The sequence below is a fragment of the Oryza glaberrima genome, chromosome 6, assembly GCF_000147395.1.
Source record: "Oryza glaberrima chromosome 6, OglaRS2, whole genome shotgun sequence".
Lineage (NCBI taxonomy): Eukaryota > Viridiplantae > Streptophyta > Magnoliopsida > Poales > Poaceae > Oryza > Oryza glaberrima.
The window spans coordinates 22,106,699-22,125,181 of NC_068331.1; the positions used below are offsets into that span (position 1 = coordinate 22,106,699).

An 18,483-nucleotide genomic window follows, 5' to 3' on the forward strand; every position below is an offset into this window, starting at 1 on the left:
TAGCTCGTTATACACCAGATCACCATATCTTATTGTACTTAGTCTTATTAACTATTGATTAATCCTTTAATTGCATCCAAACTATTTGTATCTAGTGAATTCTCCATTAGTTAGTATTTGTTAATAAGTTTATATACGATGTAATAGTAAATTGAAAATTATAGAGGTAATATAAATGCGTTAACGAGTCTAACGAGTCAGCTCGCGAGCCGAACCAAGCTAGACTTTTAGCTCATTAACCTTAACAAGCCGAGCCAAACTAACTCGTTAAGATAATAAACTCAAACAAACCAAGCCTTGGTGAGCCGAGCTGGTTCGTTATCCACCCCTAACGCTACATATTATGAATATATGGGTCCAACCTACCTGTATCACCAGCTGGAACTGGCGCGGGGCATCCGGAGGAGCCGCCTGCCGGAGCAACCGGAGAAGAGCTGCCTGCTGAAGCCGGACGCTTGTGGGCGTGAGGAGCCGGAGGATCGCTGCACCTGCACAGAACTGGAGGCGGCGGATTTGCGGCGCAGCTGTTAACAGGTGCCATTAGCTAGTTAGCTATGCAGTAATGCAGTGTGTACTATGCTCTGACGAGTGATGAGAGAGGAGACGACGTTTGCCTCCAGGCCAGTCCCTTGTAGCCTTGTAGGAGCATTATATATTGTGAGTTTTGTCGTAACAAACATGCACACTGCCTCCAGTCAGGTCGCTGGTTGATGACTTGGTAAACGCCCAAAAAGCATGCGTTCGTACCTGGTATTTTATTTTAGGGAAAGCACGCATCAATACGAGGAATAACATGCCATACCATAGTTGACTCCTAAAAATTGAGATCGATCGATCTCGCTTCAGTCAAACTTAGAAGATTCTCCTGCGCAATTTCACACAGAGCTAGATTTCATTATTTAGAAATCAAATTGATATACAACTCTTTGTTTCCATAGATTTAATTGCATTTTGTATGAAATTATATTGATCAATGTTTTTCCCTAAATACAATAGCATTTTTATATATACTAGAAAAAGCCCGTTGGCCTAAACCTTTTTTTATGCTTATGCTTATCAGTCAAAATTTGAATTTTAATTTTAAATTTAGAGTTGATTTAGAGTTTTTTTTTCATCGAAGTTTATTTTTTAGCTTTTGATTAGGTCCTGTTCAGTTCTCCAACAAGAGTTGGACCAAATTTTGGATACTCGTGGCACGCTTTTCAAACTACTAAACGGTGCGTTTCGTGCAAAAACTTTCTATATGAAAGTTGTTCTAAAATATCAGATTAATCCATTTTTCAAGTTTGTAATAATTAAAACTCAATTAATCAAACGTTATTACCACCTCGTTTTGCATGAAACACTTAATTTTTATCTTCATCTTTATCTTTAGGAGATTCAAACGCCACCTTAGATCGTTAAGAACACGTATAGAAAAGTTTAATTCACAAATTATTTTTCGTTTGCAAATATGCTATTTGGTAGGGCGATGTGTTTCATCACATATTTTCTTACAAATAAAAAAATAAGTTCACATTATGGCACAGTAAAGTCGATTAGTATGAACTCATGCGAGGTGAGAAAGAAGGCAAAGAAGATGTGGGCCCCTCTATCAATAGTGGTGGCTTGCATAACCACCGCATATCATTGATTTCTTTTAAGGTAGTATAGACAACTATATCGATAATTCTACCAATTATAGTTTGGACATATCAAGAACTTCTGGACCTTCAAACTTCAGAGTGAATATGATAGCTCCTTCATACTGCTGCTTGCTGGCCTTCATACTGCTCCTTCATACTCTTGACTGTCCGACACGGCGACATCTCAATACCTCTGTCTTAAAACTCTGACCATTGAAGTGCCCCAGGAGACTTTCAACCAACTCTCAATTGCTAGGCAAAATCCTGTCCAGGCATTGGCATCTCGTTAGCTCTGTCTGAAACTCTCCCAACAGCTCTCCATTGCCAGGCAACAACTAGTACAAGCGTGGACGACTCTACAACTTCCAAATAATTCAACTTTTTTGTTCCAACTTGTACAAAACCATGCGTTCCTACATACCCCCTTGTACCACCATATCTTAAGTACATGTACGCTTGACGATTCAGACCAGCTCTTAGGTGTTATACCGTGCAAAACCATCCTCTTTAAAAGGAGATCTTTGTAGCTTTTAAAGTAGTAATGGCTTCTTTGAGTGTCTTCTCTACACACGTTGTTTGCCTTTATCTGTTCGCCTTCTTTTGCTGTCTACCATTAGCCATTACTGACGAAACTGAAACTGATCGACAGGCTCTCCTTTGCTTCAAGTCCCAGATTTCAGGTCCAACAGAAGTTTTAGCTTCATGGAGCAACACATCATTGGATTCCTGCAACTGGCATGGGGTCACATGCAGCACACAGCCCCCTCGCCGTGTTATTGCCATAGATCTCGCATCCAAAGGCATCACAGGCCCCATCTCACCTTGCATTGCCAACATCACCCCTCTTACGAGGCTTGAATTGTCAAACAATAGCTTCCATGGCAGCATACCTTCCGAGCTTGGCCTCCTGACCTCCTGAGTCAACTCAGAAATCTCAGCCTCAGCATGAACTCTCTAGAAGGTAACATTCCATCAGAACTCTCTTCATGTTCACAACTTCAGAGCCTAACTCTGCAGGGCAATTCCCTCGATGGTGAGATTCCACCTAGCCTGAGTCAATGCATACATCTTCAAAAGATTAACCTTGGTAGCAACAAGCTCCAAGGGAGCATCCCTTCTGCTTTTGGGAATCTTCCTGAGCTACGTAAGCTTCTCCTTGCTAACAATAGGCTTTCAGGTAGTATACCACCGTCTCTAGGTAGCAGCCATTCCCTCACAACTGTTGATCTCGGGAGAAATGCTCTCACGGGGGTGATCCCAAAGCCTTTGCTAAATAGTTCATCTCTTCAAGAACTTTGGCTTGACAGGAACAATCTCAGTGGAGAACTCCCAGAGGCTCTGATCAACACTTTGTCACTTACTACCATTTACTTCCAATATAATAGTCTTGTTGGTTCTATACCTCCTGTTACTGCAATCTCCCCACGAGTTAAATATCTTGATTTAGGGTATAACAATCTCACAGGGACAATACCTTCCTCTCTAGGGAACCTGTCCTCCTTAATTTATCTCCGTCTTACAGAAAATGATTTACATGGGAGCATTCCAGAGAGCTTAAGCCACATTCCAACACTACAGACATTGGCCCTGAATGTAAACAACTTGTCCGGAGCAGTTCCACCATCTCTCTTCAACATGTCATCCCTGAAATATCTTGGGGTAATAAATAACTCACTAACTGGAAAGGTTCCTCCTGATATCGGCCATACACTGCCAAATATTGAGACCTTAATGCTCATAGCTAACAAGTTTGAGGGCTCAATCCCGTCTTCTCTTCTCAATGCAACCCAGCTAAAATACCTTTCCCTAGCTGATAACAAGCTAAATGGGATCATGCCATTCTTCGGGTCATTAACAAAGTTGGAGGTTCTTGATGTGGCATACAACATGTTAGAAGCAGGAGACTGGGGCTTTGTCTCGTCACTCTCGAATTGCTTGAGATTGACTAAGCTAATGCTGGATGGGAACAATTTCCAAGGCAGCCTGCCAAATTCTGTTGGCAATCTTTCCAGTAGCCTCAAGTTGTTGTGGCTAAGAGAGAATAAAATTTCAGGGCCTATACCATCGGAGATAGGCAATCTTAAGAGCCTCGCTGAACTGTATATGGATTACAATCATTTGACAGGTAATATACCACTAAGTTTTGGAAATTTAAGCGAATTGGGCATTCTATCCTTTGCACAAAACAAACTCTCTGGTCAAATCCCAGATAATATTGGTAATCTTGTTCAGCTGAATGCTCTGAAATTGGATCGGAACAACTTGAGTGGAAGCATACCTGCGAGTATCGCACACTGTACACAACTTCTGATACTCAACCTTGCTCACAACTCACTAGATGGAGGCATACCAGAACAAATCTTAAGAATTTCTTCACTATCTCAAGAGCTAGACCTATCGCACAATTACTTGTCTGGAAGCATACCAGAGGAAGTAGGGAACCTTTTCAGGCTGACTAAGCTCAGAATTTCAAACAACAGGTTATCTGGAAACATCCCATCCAATCTCGGCCACTGTGTTGCTCTAGAATATCTTGAAATGCAAAGCAACTTCTTTGTAGGGAACATTCCGCAATCTTTTGTGAACTTGGCGAGTATCAAGGTAATGGATATTTCTCAAAATAGTTTGTCAGGAAAAATCCCACAGTTTCTCACATCATTAGGTTCTCTAAATAATCTAAATTTATCATTCAACAATCTAGAGGGAGTAGTTCCAAGTGGCGGTATTTTTGGCAATGTTGGAGTGGTATCAATGGAAGGAAATGATCGATTGTGCATAGATACACCAACAGATGGTTTCCCTCTTTGTTCAGCATTGATTGACAAGAAAAAGTGGCACAAGTCCTTGGTTCTAGTCCTAAAGATAGTAATACCAAGTGTCACTGTCATTTTCACTTTGCTATGCCTTGCAAAAACTCTTCTGAGGAAAAAAGTTCAAGAAAAGCCACTTGTAAACCAGATGAAAGAGCACCTGCAGATAACATATGAAGATGTTGTAAAAGCCACAAATAGATTCTCTTTAGCTAACTTAATTGGCTCAGGGTCTTTTGGAATGGTTTATAAGGGCGATCTAGAGCATCATGGAGATCAAGTCACCATCAAGATTTTTAACCTTGATATATATGGAGCACATAAGAGCTTCGTTGCAGAGTGCGAAACCCTACGAAATGTCCGCCACAGAAATCTTGTGAAAATCATTACTTTATGCTCTTCAGTGGATTCCAATGGGGAAGACTTCAAGGCCTTGGTGTTCCCATATTTTCCAAATGGCAACCTAGATATGTGGCTACATCCAAAGACCCATGATCATAGTCAAACAAAAGTTCTTACTTTGAGCCAAAGAATTAATATAGCCCTAGATGTAGCATTTGCTTTGGATTATCTTCATAATCAATGTGCATTGCCACTAATACACTGTGACTTGAAGCCAAGCAATATACTTTTGGATCTTGATATGGTTGCATATGTTAGTGACTTTGGCCTAGCAAGATTTGTATACACTAGATCAAATGCACAACAGGAAGATACATCAAAAAGCTTGGCTAGTCTAAAAGGATCCATCGGATACATCCCACCTGGTAAGATAAGTTACTTTGTAAGTTGTTTCTTCCATGTAATGATAAATGTGGTGCCTATTGTCTAATTTTAGACTTCTGTAAATCTAAATGCAGAGTATGGCATGAGCGAACATATCTCAACCATGGGTGATGTCTACAGCTTTGGAATCCTTCTCTTAGAAATGGTAACAGGTAGTAGTCCTATTGATGAAAAATTTAATGGTAGAACTACCCTGCATGAATTTGTTGATGCAGCATTGTCCAATAACATTCAAGAGGTTGTTGATCCCACAATGCTACAAGATGATGTCAGTGTAGCCGATGTGATGGAGAGGTGTGTCATTCCATTGATTAAAATAGGACTCTCATGTTCAATGACATTGCCTAGAGAGCGGCCAGAAATGGGGCAAGTTTCTACCATGATTCTTCGAATCAAGCATGCAGCCTCAAACATGAGCGTCAAATGAGGCAAATTAAGATTTGGCAGTTTCATGTATGGAAGAATAATATAATGTAACATATTTGTAGCTTTTGTTTCGTTTTCTAATCCAATCAATGTAGTTAGTGGCATTAGCATTCGTGCCACATTCCTCTTAATTCTTCAGATTGAATATTTCAACAAGCACAGTTGAAGCCACCAGAGCTCAGTCGATTTGCACAACTAGCATCAGACCAAACCAAGTGGATTTTGTGTCAGTTAGTACCAAATCGGGCGTGAATCCAATCCAGGGCAAAATTCGCCCAATCAAGAGCAGGGTGGAGAGGGGATGCACACAGATTGATCTCGCGCAGCCTAATCCAGCCCAAAATCCCACAATAAACCAATCAGAAAGGCGGGTGAATGAGCACGTACCTCCTAGCCGCGGAAGCCCTAGTTGCCGCGACGGACCGCTTCCTCCCAATCCCAAGCGCCGCCCGCTTTCTGCCGCCTTATTATGGACCTCGGCAACCGCTTTTCGCACTTCATCTCGTCCCAGCAGCCCCAGCACTCGGCTGGCACCGCGCCGGTAACCGGTCGCCGCGCTTTCACCATGGGCGACGATTCGCCGACGAGCCCTGACGATTGCCGGTGTCGCCGGCGGGGTGCGCGGCGGGGTGCCGGATTTGGCGGACCACAGGAGTAAATCATCATCTTTCTGCAGCCAAGGGCCCATTTGCCGTAAGGCCAAGAAAGCCACATCGTTTGTGGTGGAATGGACTGGAAGGGCATCAACAACTGTAGGCTATCGGTAACGAATCCATAATAAAAAAGAAAAAAAAGTAGGAATTACTCCCTTGAACTATCGAGGTCGACCGAATTACACCCCCGAACTTAAAAATCGGATATTCTGCACCCCCAACTATTAAAACCGGACGAATTACCCCCCTTCGATCTAATCAGCGGTGGTTTTGATCTACGTGGCGTATGGGTGGCAGTCCAGTCAGCATTTTATTTTTTTTAAATGGGGGAACCCACATGTCATACACTCTTTCTCTCTTCCTCCATCTCCCTTCCTCTCTCTTCGTCGGTCAGCAGCGGGCAGCGCCGCACACGCCGGCACGCCATGGCGGAGAGGCGAGCGCCGGCGGAAGCGTCGGCGAGAGGATGCGATGGGCAGCGGCGCGCGGGGGCAGGCCAGCGGTCGGCGCGAACGGCGGCGCGCGGGGAGGTGGAGGGGATGGGGGAGAGGCGGGCGCTGGCGTCCATCGCGGAGAGGCGGGCCGTCGTGGCGCCGGCCGGCAGCATCTTGAGGACGACAGCATGAGGCCGTGGCGGCGGTGGTACAGGCGGAGCACGAGCGCAAGCTCTCTGCCGTTGGCGAAGGCGGTCACGACGGCGAGCAAGGGGACGACGACGATGCTCCTTCGAGAGAGTCCCGCGGAGACGTCTGGTCGCACGGAAGCGGAGCTCGCCCGGGCGGCGGTCGGCTGAGGCAGAGCTCGAGGTGGCCGAGGCGGAGACGGACTGAGCGGGCGGCGACGAAGGCGGAGACCGTCGCGCGACTGCCTCCTCGCGGACCTCGCCCGCGGCGGCGGCCGGCGCCACGACGGCCCACCTATCCGCCATGGCCGCCGGTGCCCGCCTCTCCCCCGTCCCCTCCGCGCCCTCCGCCGCTCGCCGTTCGAAGCTTCCTCTCCGCCGCGCCCCCTCCGCGCCGACCGACGGCCCACCATCCGAAGCTTCCTCTCCGCCACGCCCCCTCCGAGCCGCTCCCGCAGCTGCCTGGAGCACCCTCCCATCCGCGCCCTCCGCCGCTCGCTGCCGACCAGTTCCCCTCCGCCGCTGGCCGCGTGCTCTGCCTCTGCCGCTCGCCGCCGACTGGTTCCCCTTCGCCACTTGCCGCCCGGGGAGCTCCGCCGCCGGCCGCCCGCTCTACCTCCGCCTCTACCACCCGCCGCTCGGGGAGCTCCGCCTCAGCCACCGGTCGCCCCCTCCGCCTTCGTCTCAGCTGGCGCTAGTGAGATGGTGAGGAGAGGGAGAAGAGAGAGAGGGGGAGACATTGGGTAGAGAGAGAGAGGGGTGGGGGATCTGACAGTGGGTCCCACTAATTTTTTTTTAAGAGAGGGAGGATGAGGTGGAGGCTGACATGTGGAGGCAGTGCCACGTGTGCGACACGTAGGATTAAAACCGCTCCGGATTGAGCCAGGGGTAATTTGTCCGGTTTTAATAGTTGGGGGTGTAGAATGTCCGATTTTTGAGTTCGGGGGTATAATTCGGTCGACCTCGATAGTTCAGGGGTGTAATTCGTACTTTTTCCTAATAAAAATTAGGGTGTGTTTATTCACGTCAAAATTGAAAGTTTAATTGAAATTGGAACGATGAGACAGAAAAGTTAAAAGTTTGTATGTGTAGGAAAGTTTTGATGTCATGGAAAAACTGAAAGTTTGAAGAAAAAGTTAGGAACTAAACCAGGCCTTATTATAAATTGATATACTAATGATATAAATTAGCTAGACTTATATAATCTGCCCTAGGTACTAGGTACAGTGAATCAGAAAAGTGTACATAGGTACACCACTGAAGGCTACTACATACGGCGGTTGACAGAGAGATTTCATCACATAGCATTTATGATGATGCGAAGAAGGGAAAGATAACATAAAGGGGATGGATGCACAAATGATCGCTTGATCTCCGTATTGTTTTACAAAGAGCATAATATTGCAAGTATAGTTCTAATGTTAACTATAGAATAATTACATGAAATTAATACAAATAACTCAAACAAATATTTTACTATATCATAGCGAATTCATTCCAATAGTTGTGATCTAAATCATTATTTAGCATAAGCCAAAGGTGGCTACGAGAAAAGATAGTAAAAGAAAAACATTAGCAAAAAGGAGTAAAGGACATGAGTGCGCAATATGGCTCCCAAGCTAGCCTGCCGAAAGGGGCCACCGTACAAAAGCTGGTCACCAACAATAGATGTGAAGGTGTAGACATTCTCATTGGTGGAGAAGCCAATCAAATCATTCTCTGCCGACCAAGCTCGTCCTTGCTCATCAATGAACTGAAGGTTTTTCATGGATGCTGCCATATTGCCACCGTCAACTGCCATGTAACCATTGCCCATAGGAGGTGGAAGAGGTGTTGGTTGAAAAGTTACATTAGTAACTACAATGCCTCCAAACCACATATTGATGGTAGAGTAAGATAGACTTTTGAAGAATGACAAAGGGATGCGCCCGACGAGTTCAGGATGCTTGTTATTAAACCCATAGTGCACCAACCAATCCCCTGATGCCATATCCTGCACATCATTATCAAAGAGAAAATAGATTAAACTTTTTTTTCTTGTTCTCGCGTAGGAGTATCATCTACTGATAAACAGGATTAATTTATGGATTGATGAAAACCAACCTTGAATACTTTAAGTGTGATGTATTGCTTGGCTCCATTTGGTTGTGAGATATCAGGGATAGGGTCGCCAGAACGTATGTATGCGCCCCTCTCGGGTCGAAAACCAGGGCAGTCTTCGTCCATATGGGAGGGATCTGTTAACGGAGAGCTAGGATCCGACGTCTTTTTTAAAGAGATAAATGATTATTTTTAGTAGCAGCAAGAGTATCACTAAACAGAATACAAAAGGTCGAATATTATGGATGTGTAAATAAAACCACCTACCTTGCAATAGAGGTCAAAAACAGGGCGTTCATCACCTGGTTTGACCTACGAGGATAGTTAAACGATCAACTAGAAACTGATGCTATGATCTTTAAGAGAAAAATAGGGACAAGAACTAAGAAACCTTCCCTCCAACCAATCTGAAATACTTCTAAACTGGATGCTGGGGCATCACCATTATCAGTTATGATCCAAACTGAACAATAACTGACCAATTGGCCTGGGGTTAACGAGAAGCCATAAACATCCATCGTTGCTATAAATCCATAGCGGACTTCATATGTGTTTGTTATGTACCCAGTCCTCTGGGAAATAAACAACAAGTTAGTTACATAAATAAGTAAAAATAACAAGAAAATTATTTTTCCTCTAAACTTTTCCCTATCCCTTTCATGCTTTTGAGTTTTGTCATCTCTCTTGTATGCCCTGGAGTTCTCATTTTGAACCACTCTATCCATTCAGTTAGTTGAAAAGCTTCTTATAAAATAATTACTAAGGCGAAAGCTTCAGTCATAGTTAATTGAATGAGAGTCGTTTTACAAATCGAAGATAAAAATTTTAAAAGAATCACAATCAAATTTAATGAAATTTCAAAGAGCAAAAATTCAACAAATAATAATTTGCTTTTCCTATGTTTCTTCTACTTAGAAACCAGAAATTTCTACTTTTAAAACAACTTCAACCAAAATTTTAATATATCTCCATAGCGAGAGATGGTCAAATACCATTTAAAATTTTATCAATTTTAAAAATAATTTCAAAATTAAAATTTGCAGTAATATAATTATCTCCTTTGTTTTTAATCTAAAATTTTTTTTGCCTTGAGAAGTATACCTTTCAAGTTAGCCTCTATGTAAGGAGGTAGTCATTAAAAAAATCTAACGACAACTAATGGAATGGGGATAGAGTAGATCAAAACGAAAACTCATAAGTATAGGCATATAAAGGAGATGATAAAACTTAGGGGTACGGACAGAACAGCGCAAAGATTTCATGGCACACAAAGAATTTTCTCAAATATAACACCGTATGGCAGGCAATATTAATTCTTGTATATCAATCTATTTACTAGTATAACACTAGAAAGAGATGACTAAAATGAACCACCATATACGCTCTTTCATAACTACTTAAAAAATTCGCAACTTTCTGATCGTCACATCCATATGTCCGTGTCATGCAAGCGTCTTCCCCTGTCTTCCTAGCGCAGTCAGTTTCCGTGGCACATACACCACGCAACAGGCCGCAAGCGATCAAGCCCATAAGCTGTCCATCTGCATCATCCTCAAATCTTAGGTTCCTCCATCTCATGCGACGCCCTATCCTATTCAGTCTCATGTTCTTATCCTCGCGACGCACAACATCTAACCGAAGATCCTTCAAGAAGGGTTCTGCTGCGTGTATCAATCTTCATTGCGGTTATCAACCAAGTATGAAAATGGAACAGCTGGTAAGAAACATGTTCCGCAAGACGTCGTGGAAATATGCTCGGGAAAGCAACCAGGGACATCAACGAACATAATTTAATAAATTTTAAAAATTATCTTTAACCATATAGCAACACACGGGCCATTTTCCTAGTGAGCATAAATATTACTACATTAATATAAAAATAGATACACGTAGCTAATTATAATGGGATCAGATTATAATGGGTTTGATCAATTAATGCAATTATATCCAAACTACAATTATGTCTATAGCAAAACGTGATATGTATGTCCAATGCAATAATACTATTTGCAAAAATAAATATTAGTCTTGATCCATGCAAACGGGTTCGTTTCAAGTAAAGAACTGACCTCATTACCCTTCTCATGAATGATGTAGTATCCGTTAACGAGCTCTTTGCAGACCGCTGTTCCTCCCATTGCACCAACACATTTGCCCTGATGAACCAATCCCAAGAGTATATATGATTTGTAGATAGAAATATAAACAGATCGATACTGCTTGCAAGCCGTGCAGCTCAAAAAACCAAAAGCAAATCAGCAAATTAATGTTAATTGTAGTGTACCAAACGTACCGCTTGGCTCGTCGAGAAGACCCGGCCGCTTCCATTGCCAAATGCAGAGGAAAGAAGCAGGAAGCAGGTCAGAAGAACGCCGACGAAGAGAACTATGGCCATCTCGGTGGTCAATAATAATAGGTGGTCGTAGTATGATTCGAGGCTTTCGATCTGTATATATAGGTGCAACAAGCACCGGTGTTGTGAGGAATAATTGTCGTGTATCTTTTTTACATGGAAGGTGTTTTAAGAAAGAATATGTATCTTTCCTTCGAAAGAAAAGTTGTTCACGAAAGAAAACAAACTGTCCTTAATTGACTAATATATTTATATATGTGTGTATATTTTTTAGATAATGGAAAAAATTCCAGCATTTGCTTTAAAGAATATATGTGGGTATATAGACTATAGCAAGGAAAATTATAGAAGTTCGGGGAGCTGTTACTCCCTTCCTATCCCTTTCATGGCTCTAACATGCCTCTTATAAACCAGGCCAACTAGCTAAGTGGCTGACAATGGGAACATTTTTTTAAAAAAAAATTAAGCCAATAAGAATTTTTAAAAATTTAAATTTAAAATTAATTTAAGGATATTTTTAACGTATTTTTTTCAAAATATGTATATATAATTTTTACTTATGAATTTTGGAGAAAACATATTTTTTAAAGCGTGAAGTAAATAATCCAGTGAATAAGCGAAAGGGCTTATAGGATTTAGGCGTTGTACCCGTCGACAGCGAGGCGTCTGTGGTAACTTCGTCAACGCTGTCGTCTGTGGTAACTTCGTCAATCTCAAGGATTTGTCGGCCCAGTGTTCGAAGATGCATATAGAGATAGGGTTTGTGTGCGCGTGTTTATAGGAGTGAGTGCGCTTGTGTTGTTAGTATCTGTGTTGTACTGTGTAATTTAAAAAAATAATCCAGTGAATAAGCTGAAAAGAAAAGTTGTGACGATGCAAAGGAAGGGAGATAACGTAGAAGAGAGGGATGCATGCATGCATTGACATCCATTGATCCTGCACTATCTTATGGCCAGCTTAATACGGAATATCTTAAGTATTAAGTACAATTGTAATGTTTAACAGTGTTACGGATAAGACATATCTCCTTTACGTGGATTTATAGTGTACGGAGATACTACATACCTAATATTATACGGAAAAGTATATTCAAATATGGAAATAAAACGAGTCAAAAAGGAAACTACTTTCATGGGAATAGAAGACTTAAAAGTCTGACTCGGAAAAGGCAAGGTCTCCTCGGCCTAAAAGTCTGACTCGGAAAAGGAAAGGTCTCCTCAGCCCGTATCCTAATATGGTTCTTCAAGTTCTACTTGGAGAAGAAGACGCCCGACCATATAAATATACCACCTCCTAGGAGGAGAGAGCATCGAATCACAACCTTAACTAGACCCACATTAAGATACAGCCAGGAGGAAGACAAGCCCTAATCATTGACATCTACTCATCGAGACATACTCGACGTATCCTAGTTGGCAGGTTAGAATAGCTAACTTGCTCCCCATTGTAATCAATATGATACTCTCCACACACACACATACATATATATATTATTGTGAAGGAAAAGAAAGATTAATGCGTCATAAGTGCGGCGCCCGATCGCCACGTGGACATTCCAGATCAATCCAAAGGGATCAGACGGCCACAGCAAGGAAAGTCCCCACTGGCCATTCCAACCAAGAGGTGGCGGCACATGAAGCCTGATGGTCGCCGACGACGACCATCCAACACGAGAGTGGGATGCGGCGAAGGAAGCTAGGGAGGGAGAAGGAGTGCTTACCGAGCGCATGCGAGGTAGATAGGACGAAGGGAGCACGCTGATGGCGAGGGCCCTCGGGTTGGCGACAATGGTAGCGGTACGGTTCTAGTCTGCGAGCGAGGAGTAGTAGTTGGGTGCCTCTTCATGCTGGGCACAAGAAGAGGGGTTAGGGGATCTTGGGGTGGGTAGAAACTGCGGAGAAGGACGACCGGGGGCCGGTACCGAGGGCGGTGCTCACCTTGCTCAAAGAGGATGGAGTTTCGATTGTATTTGGCAAAGGCAAAGAGGCACCGAGGTACTTGGAGAGCTTTCGAAGCCAGCAGAGCAGGCAGAGCAGCCTGACATGGCTCTAATCGCTAGCGGTAGATGGCTGGAGGCGGCAATCGACAGTGGTAACTCGGGCTCATGGAGAAAGAGGCATTCCGGTGGCCTCTGACTTCGAAGCAGGGGACACCAGCCTACGGCGTGGCACGGCTAGTCACAGCTGCAAGAGGCAGCTGGATGCGGCGAAGCTCACATGACGTGGTGAGGAGAAGGTTATAGGCACGGGGAGCTCGAGCGCGAGTAGGAAAATGAGAGAGGGAGGTGGAAGGGCCTTGATGTGGCCTAGAGAGGGAGAGGATGAATAGGTGTTCCTAAAAATATTATAACTTCATAGCATATTAGAATAAACAAAAATTTTGGTTCAAATCAGAACTTTCGGTATGGGATCAGAAGTTCTGGTCTCAACCAAAATGTTCGATGGATAAAACATTATCTATGTAGCTCAAATAGACAATATGTATATGAAACAAAAGGTGACAAACAAGGTATCTAAATAAGATATATGGCTACCAACTAGATCAAATAAGAATACAAATAGACCGTGCAAAAATAAGCTTAAGCATAATATTAGTAAAGGCAAGAAAGAGCAAACCAAAAGAGAAGACATGTGATTTATTTCCTGATGTTCGGATCTACTAATCCTACGTTTTTGTTGAGGGCCATAAAGGCTAGGTCTCTTTCAAATTTTACACTCCTAGACTTCACTTTTGATTTCTTCCATTGCAAAGGTGGAATCGAAACCTTCACAATGTTTTTGTGGTACACCACAACCTTGGGTGCTCACCGGCGACACCTAGCCATCTAGGAGGCCTTAGTCTCCAAAAGTAATGAATTCAACAATTATTTTTTGGGGACGAATCTAGAGTTATTTAGATTTATCGAATATTTTACTAGGGGTCATGCATGGTGATGTAAATTTTATATATGCATACATGACTATCTGAGAAGTTCAAACAGAGGCAATCAAGTAAACACGTTAGGTGAAGAAAGTAAAGCTAACAACATGGTCACAACTCAACCTCGCCAGGAAACGAGCTCAATCGGCCGGCAACAAATACAAACCTATGAAAACAGAACTACAACGATAATAAAGTTTGATTTTAAAAATTCTAATGATAATAAAGAGTAGGGGTGACAGGTGGGCTGTAAAGGAATAGCGTGGCATAAGTTGAGGTGACTTCCAAAAACTTTAAAAACGAACTCCAATGATGATCAGGTTCGATTTTTTAAATTCCAATGAAAATGAAGATATGGACCATGGGCGGCGGTGGTTGACGCAACTTATAAAAACTATAAAAACGTAAACCCTAACGAGAATCAGGTTCAATTTATTCTAATGATAATAAAAAGGAGAGACGACAAGCTGATTGTAAAGTAGTAGGGCAGTGTCAATTGACGGAATTTCTAGAAACTATAAGACGAAACAAGAGAGAGGAAATGTTTGATTTTTAAGGTCACAAGAACAATAAATAGAAATGGTGGCGAGCCAGACAAGCAGTGGAGTAGCAATGGTTGGTGTGACTTCTTAAAAACTACAAAATTATAAACATAATTATGATAAGGTCCAATTTTTTGAATGATGTGACAACGAGTTGACTATTTAATACATTTTAAAGAAAATGATGTCTAAATAGATAGATAATTTTGTATCAGGTGATATAATTACGCGGGCCACCATACTTTTTTCCAGGGCCTGCAAGGTTTACAGTGTAAATGGCATAAATCACGGGAGCTCCTTCTTGGATGAAGCAGATAGACCACGACCGGAGCTTCCATCCTCTTCTACCGGACGAGTATGAGAAGGATCGTCCTTAGAGCTGGTGACTTTGTCATGTACGTCGCCGGCGATGCCTTCATTCTCTGTCACAGCGGCGTGGAGATTGTGCGAGGGCGGGCCTGGGGGCTCAATGGGTTTCTCAGGACCTTCGTGAATGGGCTCTCCAGAAGGGGAAACCCCGTGTTGACCATCCGATGCAACTGCAACACCAAGGATTCACTGATTAAACATGAAATCAACAAAAGAAGTAAATAAATATATATATATATATATATATATATATATATATATATATATATATATATATATATATATATATATATATATATCTATATATATATATATATATATATATATATATATATATATATATATATATATATATATATATATATATATATATACGGACGCTCATGTGGGATATCATATTAGAGCTCCAAAGGGGACATATAAGTATTTGTCACTTTTTAAGATGCGATAATTAAGAATTTGTCACTCGCTGTCCATAACATGTGGGTCCAGTAGTAAATCCTTTTTCACCACTTGTAAGGGTTGTCAGTATCCCGATTCGTATCGTAGTATCTTACGATACAACGATTCTACCAAGCCGAAACGATACCGATTCCACCTAGTATCCTAATTTTCATAGTATCTCGATCCTACTATTCATTACTACACGATCCTAAGAAATCTTAGGTGGTATCCTAATTCTACGATCCCTACGATACTATAAAATATTATTTAAAATAACATGGTTTAAAAATAATGTAAATAAATATACTCAAATTTGTATAAAAATCAGTTAAATATATCAAAACCAACGTGGTTTCTCTTGATAAATATCTCTATTTGCATGACATATATCATTACTACATTTTTTTATATAGATTGGCTATATATAACTAATATAAATATTAATTAAACTTAAAAAAAGAAAATCTCATAATATCCCGATACTACGATACGATACTACTTTCAGTAAAACGATACTACCTGGTATCCCGATCCTAACAACCTTGCTTGTAAAAAGAGTGGCAAATAGTTAATTATTTCCTCCAATGGTGAAGAGAAAAAAAATCCAGTTACAGTACTGAACATCCAGAAGGAGTACCTACATAATCTCTTCATTCCAAAATATAAAGTAACTTTAAGATGATGTTAAGTCAAATATTTTTAACTTTAACTATTAATAACAAAAATATAAAAAAATATAAAAAAGATCAATCATGTGAGAATGATGTTACTAGAATTATCACTAAACAAACAACATAAATATATTACTCTATTTATTTAAAATAATATATTTTTATAAATATTATCAGTCAAAATAGTATATCGGAGACAGTGCAAAAGTATTTATACTCTAGGACGAAGGCACTAACTATATAAATTTACTAGACCGCACCCTGATGCCACGGGAAGGTGGCATGCAAAATTGTATTATATGACTTCTCATGATGACTTCTTATAGTTATAAAGACATTAAGAGTGACATCGATCATATATTTATAAATATATATATCCCATCCATCTCAAAATATATATTAGCATTGATTTTCTATAACGTTGAACCATTCGCCCTATTAAAAAAATATAAATATAATTTATTTTGTTATAACTTATATTTTATCATCAAATAAAATATAATCTTAATTTATACTTTTACATATTTATATTAATATTTTACATAAAACAAATAATCAAGCATTATTAAAATATTAACGACATTGTACATTTTAAAAAACAAAAAGGTAATCCAGCCTACCCTGTAGAGCATGTGAATCACTGTCACGGGAGGATAGAGCAACCGGAGGAGGAGGATCGCCGACGGCAGCGGCAGCGGCGACGGCGACGGCGGAAGCTGGCTGGACTGCTCTAGGAGAGCTTACAGCGGCAGCTGGAGGCTGAGCTGCGGATGGAGAGCCGCTGCTACTATCAGTAGCAGCGGCTGGGCGCTCGGTGGGCCGACGAGCAGGAGCAGGAGCAGGCGGCGGATAGGCGGCGCAGCTGTTAACTGGTGCCATTAATTGCGGCCTGTTGTTGTCCTTGGTCCGAGTGGGTACGACTGGTGCTTTCAGTTTGAGACGAGCCTCGTGATGGAGCATTAATTATAGATGGAACTTTGCCGTATCAGACGTGTCAGTCGTCAACGCCATCAGACAAGCTTAAGTCGTCTCTCGTAATCCCTTTTGCCGTGTATCAGACGTTCAATCGTCAACGACTTCAGTCAAGTCGTCTCTCATAGTAGTACCTTCACTAGTTAGACCATGTTATCCTTAAAATACGTGTTTTTTCTAAAAATAAAAAAGTTTCTATAAAAATCTACATGCTATGATTCCATCAGGACGGGACGGGATCCCTTTCACCCCCTTGCCTATCAAAGAGGAGAGAGAGCTAAGCGCCTTAGCCGTGAGGAGGAGGTGGCTGCCGGCGAGGGCTGGGGAAGAGGACCCGCTCGACGAGATGAGGACACGGCCATCGGCGATGAGCCCCGCGCATTGAGCTCCCGCGGCATCGAGGACCTCGTCTGCGTCGTGTCGAGGCAGCGGCGCATCGCGGCCAAGCCAGCGGCGGGGGAGACATCGACAAAGAGAGGAGGGGCAGCGGTGGCCGGAGCCAGGGGAGGGAGGGGCGGCGACAGCGGTGGCTGGACCCCAGGGAGGGAGAGACGGCGATGGCTCGAGCCGGGAAAGGGAGCGATGGTGGTGGCTGGAGCCAAGGGAGGGAGGGCGGTAGTGGTCGTCGGCTTCTAATACCCAGTAGAAATCACCTGATATCTGGTAGGTATCGCCTGATACCTCGCAAGTATCACCTTCTACATGATAAGAATCGCATGATACCTGGCAGGTATCACCTGATACTTCGCAAGTATCACATGATACATGATAGGAATCGTCTGATACCTTGTAGGTATCACCTGATACCTCGCAAGTATCGCCTGATACCGGTTAGATATCATCCCGTCCCAACAGGATTCCGTTATATAGCAGCCCCCTTGGTTGCTCCGTTTTTACATGCTAGGAGGGTGTCAACGCCAAAATTTGGTATGCCCCGAAAATTATCATCAACCTAGAGTCAATATTCGCTTCAGAGTTCTGGAATAGGTCGATGGAAACATGAGTCACCAACAGTTAGATTCTCGATGGATTCGGTTCAGAAAATTAATCAATTAAAAGAAACTTATCTAAAAGAGACTGAGTTCAAGGACGATGCGACATGACAGTTTATCTATTAATTAGGTAGAGTTACTTATTTCCTTTTATTTTCAGGAAAGATTATTTAGAGCCCGATCATGACTTGTATTTTTT

General features: G+C 42.3%; 1 protein-coding gene, 1 long non-coding RNA gene and 1 pseudogene across 2 annotated transcripts; 1 reads left to right on the forward strand and 2 right to left on the reverse strand.

Moving 5' to 3' along the window:
- Positions 1 to 2,166: 2,166 nt before the first annotated feature.
- On the forward strand, positions 2,167 to 5,821 carry LOC127777009 (receptor kinase-like protein Xa21; annotated as a pseudogene).
- Positions 5,822 to 8,372: 2,551 nt separating this feature from the next.
- LOC127777903 (uncharacterized) lies at positions 8,373 to 11,422 on the reverse strand. Its single transcript, XR_008018385.1, has 5 exons — positions 11,316 to 11,422; positions 11,092 to 11,178; positions 9,290 to 9,594; positions 9,026 to 9,187; positions 8,373 to 8,915 (listed from the first exon to the last, which is right to left on the reverse strand). It is a non-coding gene; the product is annotated as an uncharacterized LOC127777903 (long non-coding RNA).
- Positions 11,423 to 14,920: 3,498 nt separating this feature from the next.
- LOC127777620 (uncharacterized) lies at positions 14,921 to 17,244 on the reverse strand. Its single transcript, XM_052304218.1, has 2 exons — positions 16,941 to 17,244; positions 14,921 to 15,375 (listed from the first exon to the last, which is right to left on the reverse strand). Exons 1-2 carry the CDS (start codon positions 17,197 to 17,199, stop codon positions 15,122 to 15,124), a joined length of 513 nt encoding a protein of 170 aa, XP_052160178.1. The 5' UTR covers positions 17,200 to 17,244; the 3' UTR covers positions 14,921 to 15,121.
- Positions 17,245 to 18,483: the final 1,239 nt, after the last annotated feature.

Excerpts from the sequence above, each read along its gene's own strand:
- LOC127777620 (XM_052304218.1), bottom strand. The coding sequence starts at position 17,199 with ATGGCACCAGTTAACAGCTGCGCCGCCTATCCGCCGCCTGCTCCTGCT. Across the intron at positions 15,376-16,940 it reads TGATTCACATGCTCTACAGG|TTGCATCGGATGGTCAACAC; the intron begins GTAGGCTGGATT and ends TTGGTGTTGCAG.